Source organism: Patagioenas fasciata, unplaced genomic scaffold (assembly GCF_037038585.1).
Source record: "Patagioenas fasciata isolate bPatFas1 unplaced genomic scaffold, bPatFas1.hap1 Unplaced_91, whole genome shotgun sequence".
Lineage (NCBI taxonomy): Eukaryota > Metazoa > Chordata > Aves > Columbiformes > Columbidae > Patagioenas > Patagioenas fasciata.
The window spans coordinates 1,748-9,919 of record NW_027288813.1 but is presented as its reverse complement, the minus strand read 5'-3'; the positions used below and the strand labels follow the sequence as shown (position 1 = coordinate 9,919).

The window sequence follows — 8,172 nt, the reverse complement described above, 5'->3', positions numbered from 1 at the left end:
GCTCGGTCCCCACCTGCGGCTCCGGTGCCACAATCACCATTTCCGCTGGTTTTCCCTCAATTTTCAGGCACTTTTCGGGCGGCTCGGTCCCGGCCTGTGGCTCTGGCACCGCAATCTCCATTTCGGCTGCTTTCTCCTCAATTTTCAAACACTTTGGCGGTGGCTCAGTCCCGGCCTGCAGCTCCAGTGCTGCAATCTCCATTTCAGCTGCTTTCTCCTCAATTCTTAAGCGCTTCAGGGGTGGCTCAGTCCCGGCCTCCGGCTCCGGCATCGCCATTTCCGCTGGTTTCTCTTCAATTTTAAAGCGCTTCAGGGTGGGCTCGGTCTCACTCAGCCTGCGGCTCCGGTGCTGGCGCCGCAATCACCGTTTCAGCTGGTTTGTCCTCAATTTGCAGGTATTTTGGCGGTGGCTCAGTGTCAGCCTGCAGCTCCGGTCCCGCAATCACCATTTTGTCTCGTTTCTCCTCAATTTCCAAGCATCTTGGAGGCGGCTCAGTCCCGGCCTGCGGCTCCAGAACCGGCGCAGCAATCGCCATTTCAGCTGGTTTCTCCTCAATTTCCAGGCCCTTTGGGGGTGGCTCAGTGCCATCCTGCAGCTCTGGTCCCACAATCACCATTTTGGCTGGTTTGCCCTCAATTTTGAAGCACTTTAGGGGCAGCTTGGTCTCAGCCTGCGGCTCCAGCGCCACAGTCACCATTTCAGCTGGTTTCTCTTCAATTTTCACACATTTCAGGGGTGGCTCAGTCCCGGTCTGCGGCTCCAGCGCTGCAATCACCATTTCAGCTGGTTTCTCCTCGATATTCAGGCCCTTTGGGGGTGGCTCGGTGCCATCCTGCAGCTCCGGTCCCGCATTCACCATTTCGGCTGGTTTGTCCTCAATCTTCAAGCATTTTTGGGGCGGCTCGGTCCCCACCTGCGGTTCTGGCACCGCAATCTCCATTACGGCTGGTTTGTCCTCAATTTCCAAGGATCTTGGGGGCGGCTCGGTGCCATCCTGCAGCTCCGGTCCCGCAATCGCCATTTCAGCTGGTTTCTCCTCAATCTTCAAGCACTTTATGGGCAGCTCGGTCCCGGCCTGCGGCTCCAGAACCAGCGCAGCAATCACCATTTCGGCTGGTTTGTCCTCAATTTCCAAGCCCTTTGGGGTCAGCTCGGTCCCCGCCTGCAGCTCCCGCGCCCGGTGCCACCTCATGTGTGCGTTCTTGCCCCGCATCGTGGCAAACGCCCTGGAAACGGGGCGGAAAACCCAGGTTTTAGTGCTTTTTGGCTTCACCCTCTCTGGGTGCGTTTTGGCGCGGGTCCGGCGCCGTTTCTCGGCTCCGCGCCGGGTGGCTTTAACACCTTTTAACCTCTTTATCCCCAAATAAGCAACAACTCACCTGCCGCACTCCGTGCATGGAAAGGACTCCCCGGCGCCCTCATTTTGGGCCATTTGCTGCTTCATTTTGGCCCTTTCCTCGGGCGAGGGACGGGGCTTCTTCTTCGGGGGCTGGAAAGTGGCCTGGAAAGCAGAGATTCCCCTCATTCCCCCCTTTCACCAAAGGTCGAGAGCGCTGAGAATAAACCAGCTTGGAAACAAGACCCTATGGAACAGCCCATAGAGACAACTCAGCCAGGTGAGGCTAAAAGAGCCAAAACCGGCTCTTTTTGTGACACAAACCACCGCTTTTTGGCAGGGAACGCACAGCAATTCCCTTCGGCGGCGAAGCCAAAACCACAGAATATCCCCCAAACCATTCAAACCCCACCAGGATCGTTAATACCTGGAATCACTGCAATCAACCTGCAGCCAATCGAGCCCATTTCGGGCCCAAAAAGCCGCTTTTTTGGCCTCAAGGCGGTTTTCCTGCAGCGCAAATTCTGTGTAAACGCGTTTTCTACCTTCTCCTCGGCCTTTTCCTTGTTTCTCTTGGCTTTTTTGCCCGTCCCTTTTGCTCGGTAGGACTTGAGTTTGGTCGTTTTCTTCCAGATGTAGTAATATTCAACACACTGGGCCACAGTCTTAGTCTGGACCTAAGCGAGGGGATAGGGGCGGTTTAGGATGGAAACGCCGCGGTAAATCACATTTACGCCTCGTTTTGTCTCATTCCGGTGCCTTTTTTGCAGCGTTAAGCAGCAAAATGACATTTGGAGAACGGGAGTTCGATGCGTGACTCAAAAACGCGGCTTTTTGGGTTAAAACCCGATGATTTTGGGGGATTTACCTTCTTGTGGATGCGATAAAAGTCCTTCTTGTGGGTGGCAAAAGCACGGTGGAAAAGCTGCTGCTCCAATGGCGTCCACGTGTCCGAGCCTGCGGGGCAATGAGCGGGTTCGTTATGGGGAACGCAATTAGCAAACGGGGCGGGGGGGTCGTTATCGGCAGCCCAAGATGTTTAAATCGGCGTGGAAAGGGTATCGTGGTGTCTGTTTGTGTCCTGGGGGGGAATGGGCCCCGTTCCTCGTTTACCTGCGTAATGATAATTGGCCAGAGGGTCCGATTCGGACTTGGGGGGCCCCCCCGAAAGCAGCATCTCCAGCGCCTTCTGCAAGAGGAAGAGGCTCGGGGTTCGCCTTCCATTCGGAGCAGGACGCCCCAAGTTGTGATTTTGGGGGTTTTGGGGTGATATCGGGGGGTTTTGGGGAGATATCGGGGGGCTTGGGGAGATATCGGGGGGTTTTGGGGCGATATCAGGAGGTTTGGGGGTGATATCAGGGGGTTTTGGGGAGATATCGGGGGGTTTGGGGTGATATCGGGGGGTTTTGGGGAGATATCAGGAGGATTTGGGGTGATATCGGGGGGTTTTGGGGAGATATCAGGAGGTTTTGGAGTGATATCGGGGGGTTTGGCGGTGATATCGGGGGGTTTTGGGGTGATATCAAGGGGTTTTGGGGAGATATCAGGGGGTTTTGGGGTGATATCGAGGGGTTTTGGGGTGATATTGAGGGGTTTTGGGGTGATATTGAGGGGTTTTGGGGAGATATCAGGGGGTGTGGGGTGATATCGAGGGGTTCTGGGGTGATATCAGGGGATTTGAGGAGATATCAGGGGGTTTTGGGGTGATATTGGGGGGTCTGGGGTGATATCGAGGTGTTTTGGGGAGATATCGGGGTGTTTTGGGGAGACATCGGGGGGTTTTGGGGTGATATCGGGGTTTGGGGGTGATATCGGGGGGTTTTGGGGTAACATTGAGGGGCTTTGGGGAGATATCAGGGGGTTTTGAAGAGATATCGAGGGGTTTTGGGGAGATATCAGGGGGTTTTGGGGTGATATCGAGGGGTTTTGGGGAGATATCGAGGGGTTTTGTGGTGATATCGGGATTTGGGGAGATATCAGGGGGTTTTGGGGTGATATCAAGGTGTTTTGGGGAGATATCAGGGTGTTTTGGGGAGATATCAGGGGGTTTTGGGGTGATATCAAGGTGTTTTGGGGAGATATCGGGGTGTTTTGGGGAGATATCAGGGGATTTTGGGGTGATATGAGGGGGTTTTGGGGTGATATCGGGGTTTTGGGGTGATACCGGGGGGTTTTGGGGTGATATCGGGGGCATGGGGGTGATATTGGGGCTTTTGGGGGTGATATCGGGTGGCTTGGGGGTGATATTGGGGGGTTCTGGGGTGATATCAGGGGGTTTGGGGAGATATCGGGAGATTTTGAGGTGATATCGGGGGGTTTTGGGGAGATACTGGGGGGGTTTGGAGTGATATCGGGGGGTTTTGGGGAGATATCATAGGGTTTTGGGGTGATATCGGGGGGTTCTGGGGTGATATCAAGGGGTTCTGGGGTGATATCAAGGGGATTTGGGCAGATGCCAAGTTGTTTTGGGGAGATATCGGGGTGTTTTGGGAAGATATCAGGGGGTTTTGGGGTGATATCGGGGGGTTTTGGGGTGATATCGGGGGGTTTTGGGGTGATATCGGGGGGCTTTGGGGAGATATCGGGGGTTTTGGGGAGATATCAGGGGGTTTTGGGGTGATATCAATGGGATTTGGGGAGATATCAGGGGGTTTTGGGGTGATATCGGGGGGTTTGGGGTGATATCGGGGACATGGGGGTGATACTGGGGCTTTTGGGGATGATATCGGTGGGTTTGGGGTGATATTAGGGGGTTCTGGGCTGGTATCAAGGGGTTTTGGGGAGATATCAGGAGGTTTTGGGGTGATATCAGGGGGGTTTGGGGAGATATCGGGGGTTTTGGGGAGATATCGGGGGTATGGGGGTGATATCGGGGGGCTTTGGGGGTGATATCGGGGGGTTTGGGGGTGATATCAGGGGGTTTGGGGTGATATCGGGGGGTTTTGGGGTCACTCACCATCAGGTCGCCGCGCGCCGCGTGCAGGCAGTGCAGGGCCAGCTCCAGGTTGGGGACGGCGCCGGGGACGGCGCTGGAGCTCCCAGGGACAGCACTGGAGCTCCCGAGGATGGCACTGGAGCTCCCGGGGATGGCACTGGAGCTCCCAGGGACGGCACTGGAGCTCCCGGGGACGGCACTGGAGCTCCCGAGGATGGCACTGGAGCTCCCGGGGATGGCACTGGAGCTCCCGGGGATGGCACTGGAGCTCCCGGGGACAGCACTGGAGCTCCCAGGAACAGCACTGGAGCTCCCGAAGATGGCGCTGGAGTTTCCAGGGATGGCACTGGAGCTCCCGAGGATGGCACTGGAGCTCCCGAGGATGGCACTGGAGCTCCCAGGGACGGCACTGGAGCTCCCGAGGATGGCGTTGGAGCTCCTGGGGATGGCGCTGGAGCTCCCGGGGACGGTGCTGGAGCTCCCGGGGACGGTGCTGGAGCTTGCCATGGACAGCAGGGTCAACACTGCAACCGACACGGGGTGGGGGAAACGGGGTGATGGGACATGGGGATGTTGGGGTTCGGGGGGGAAATGGGGTGATATGAGGTGGGGATGTTGGGGTTTGGGGGGGAAAGGGGGATGTGACATGGGGGTGTTGGGGTTTGGGGAAAGGGGGATGTGACATGGGGGTGTTGGGGTTTGGGGAAAGGGGGATGTGACATGGGGGTGTTGGGGTTTGGGGAAAGGGGGATGTGACATGGGGATGTTGGGGGAAAGGGGGATGTGACATGGGGGTGTTGGGGTTTGGGGAAAGGGGGATGTGACATGGGGGTGTTGGGGGAAAGGGGGATGTGACATGGGGGTGTTGGGGTTTGGGGGTGGAAATATGGGATCCAACAAGGAAAAGCTGGGGTTTGTCAAGGAAAAGCGTGATACGACAATGGGTACGATTCAAGGAAAAGTTGGAGTTGGTCAAGAAAAGATGCGATATGATAAAGGAAATGTTGGGGTTTGTCAAGAAAAGGTGCGATAGGACAAGGAAAAGTTGGGTTTTGTTGAGAAAAGACGCGATAGGACAAGGAAAAGTTGGGTTTTGTTGAGAAAAGACGCAATAGGACAAGGAAAAGTTGGGTTTATGTCAAGAAAAGACAATAGGACAAGGAAAAGTTGGCTTTTGTCACGAAAAGACACAATAGGTCAAGGAAAAGTTGGAGTTGGTCAAGATAAGAACCAATAGGACAAGGAAAAGTTGGGTGTATGTCAAGAAAAGACGCGATAGGACAACAGAAACGTTGGGTTCTGTCAAGAAAAGACGTGATAAGACAAGGAAAAGTTGGGTTTTGTTGAGAAAAGATGCGATAGGACAAGGAAAAGTTGGGTTTTGTTGAGAAAAGACGTGATAGGACAATGGAAACGTCAGGGTTGGTCAAGAAAAGGTGCGATACAACAATGGGTACGATACGAGAAGGAAAAGTTGGGTTTATGTCAAGAAAAGACGCGCTACAACAAGGAAAAGTTGGGTTTTATCAAGAAAAGTGTGATAGGACAAAGGAAACGTCGGGGTTGGTCAAGAAAAGGTGCGACATGATAATGGGTACGATACGAGAAGGAAAAGTTGGGTTTTGGGGACAAAAGGTGCGATACGGGACAGCGGAAAACGAGCCAACCAGGTGGAGCGGAGAGCAAGAAACACACGGAAAAACGTCACTATTTCTACCCAAAAGGCAGCGTTGGGAGCCCCAAGAGCAGCGACGACCCCCCCGGGGCCCAGGTGGGGTGGGCCAGGCACCCAATGCGTGCGATACCTGGGTCGGGCGCCTGCGGGTCGGTGTCCATGTCCCCCCAGGGCTTCCAGACCAGCTCCGCGCGCTCCTCGTCCTGCTGCGCCTGCGCTGGGTCGCGCAGGGCCGGCAGCTCCGCCTGGAAGCCGCTCCCCACGTTGATCTGCCTGGAGAGGGGACGGGAGGCGGTGACGGGGACCGCGGCGGCGCGGCGGGGGGGACGGGGGCGTTCTGAGCGCTCACGGCATCATCGTGCTCCGATCGGCACCGAAACCGCGCGGTTCGGCCGAAAACCACAGGGATTCGCTCCAAGACGCGGCAGAGTGGGAGAGACGCCCTGCGAGGGCTCGGAACAACAAAGCGTTGCCGGGGTTCCGCCGCGACATCAGCGCCGCCGGTGACATCAGCGCCTCGTGTTCCGTTCGGAATGGACGTCAATGGGTCCTGGCGGGCCAAACGAGGGGCAGGAAAAGCGCGACGCACCCGTTTTGCGCCCGTTTTTGGTGGTTTGGGGACTCACGGCCGGACGCTGATTTTGGGGGCGTCCTTCACCAGGCACAATCCCAAGTCGCCGTCCATTCTGCCTGCGGGATATTGAGAAATAAGGGGGGAAAAGCAAGGCTCAGGATCAAAATCATCGTGCCGAGACCGTTCCTCGGCATCACAACCACAAATTGTCCCAATTCCCATCGTTTTGGTGAAATCGGTCGCTGATGGATCATCCCAATGGGGTTTTGCAGTCGATCGCAGCACTCGGGTGGTTTTTACACCCGATATCACAGCGAAACGCTGGGGGGTTGTTTCCATCCCATATTCCACAAAAGCACCCATTTTGGGGGTTTTTGGGGAGCACGAGCTCTGCGTTTGTCACCACAAACCAGCGAGGGGACGCCGAACCCAAACCGGGTTCACCGGGCGGTTTTACACCGGGATCGCTCGGCCCGGGTTGAGATAAACCCCCCGTAAACCACAACCATAAAGCGGGGTGTTCCCCCCAAAGCGCTACGTGGGGACATCCGCATCGCACTGAATTAACCCCGCGGGGCGGCCGAAAGCGCTTCAATCCCGGTGTCGGGATCACGAGGGGTTTTGGCCTCCGTCGCCTTTTTGCTGCGAGATCTTCCCATCCGGAGACGCATTTTCGGTGATCTGGGCAACATCGAACGAGAAAAGGGTTAAAGGTGGAAAACGCACAAAATCACACGGGCGTTTATCTGCTTTTCCTCCTTTTTTGGCTCAAAAGCAAGCGGCGAACCCCAAAATGAGGGGTCTGGGGACCCACCAGTCCTGCTGATGCTTCCTCCCTTTCACCCAACTCGAGGCGATCGCCGGGTTCCGTATTTCGGATCAATAACCCAGCGGGAGCCTGGAGCCTCCCAGAGCCCGTCCCTGGGGTAGCGGCCGCCGAGCGCGTCCCCATAGCGTTATTTGGGTGTAATTTGGGGGGTTTTGGGGCACGTAGCACCCTTGGTTCAGCCAGGGACACACACACGGGTGCTCCGGGAAGCGACTCCGGCGCCGCCGGTTGCCGAATCATCGCACAACCATCCAAGTACTCCTCACCCACCTCGTTCCTTGTCACTGGAACCAACACCGGGATCACCAGGGGGGTTTTCGGACAGCGTCGGGGGTTCGGAGGCGCCGTTTCCATCTCCCAACGATGGTTTCGCGGTGTTTGCATCGCCCGCGTCGCGCACCTGAGCACAAACGGAACCGGGAGCGTCGGTGGCGCTGGAGGATATCAAAGCGCTTTGCAAACTGCTCTTCCCAATTATTTCTCCGTTATATAACGAGGATAATAAAACCCGCTACGCTAAACACGACCCAAACCGGGCGGGAGCGCGCAACGTGAATCTTTACACTGCAGCGATTCCCTATTTCTCGTTTTCTCACCCCGTCGTCTCCACTCAATCGGCAGCGACGTTCACAAATCATCCAGTTACGCACAATTTGGTAACGACCCCCGCAAAGGGCTTCGACGGCACCGCCGTCCCCCCCGCCGCCTTCGCTCAGATCCCCGCTCAATGAGCAGCACCCATGGGTGCCCGTTACCTGCCCCCTCTCGGCGTCCACCGACCACCCGTGGTTCCGGCACATGGAGACGCCGCCATCCTCAACC

General features: G+C 56.5%; 2 protein-coding genes across 2 annotated transcripts; both read right to left on the bottom strand.

Moving 5' to 3' along the window:
• Positions 1-326: 326 nt before the first annotated feature.
• On the bottom strand, positions 327-4,462 carry LOC139826914 (uncharacterized). Its single transcript, XM_071803291.1, has 6 exons — positions 4,294-4,462; positions 2,451-2,526; positions 2,206-2,294; positions 1,883-2,014; positions 1,381-1,502; positions 327-1,227 (listed from the first exon to the last, which is right to left on the bottom strand). The coding sequence occupies exons 1-6, from the start codon at positions 4,294-4,296 to the stop codon at positions 327-329; spliced, it is 1,323 nt and encodes a 440-aa protein (XP_071659392.1). The 5' UTR covers positions 4,297-4,462.
• A 1,476-nt stretch (positions 4,463-5,938) lies between these two features.
• Positions 5,939-7,612, bottom strand: LOC139826915 (zinc finger protein 541-like). Its single transcript, XM_071803292.1, has 2 exons — positions 6,297-7,612; positions 5,939-6,220 (listed from the first exon to the last, which is right to left on the bottom strand). Exons 1-2 carry the CDS (start codon positions 6,455-6,457, stop codon positions 5,986-5,988), a joined length of 396 nt encoding a protein of 131 aa, XP_071659393.1. The 5' UTR covers positions 6,458-7,612; the 3' UTR covers positions 5,939-5,985.
• Positions 7,613-8,172: the final 560 nt, after the last annotated feature.

Coding starts and splice junctions, on each gene's coding strand:
- LOC139826914 (XM_071803291.1), bottom strand. Junction 2,295..2,450: donor GGCCAATTATCATTACGCAG/GTAAACGAGGAA, acceptor ATTGCCCCGCAG/GCTCGGACACGTGGACGCCA. Junction 2,015..2,205: donor TTTATCGCATCCACAAGAAG/GTAAATCCCCCA, acceptor CCCCTCGCTTAG/GTCCAGACTAAGACTGTGGC.
- LOC139826915 (XM_071803292.1), bottom strand. CDS start 6,457: ATGTCACCGGCGGCGCTGATGTCGCGGCGGAACCCCGGCAACGCTTTG. Junction 6,221..6,296: donor GATCGGAGCACGATGATGCC/GTGAGCGCTCAG, acceptor TCCCCTCTCCAG/GCAGATCAACGTGGGGAGCG.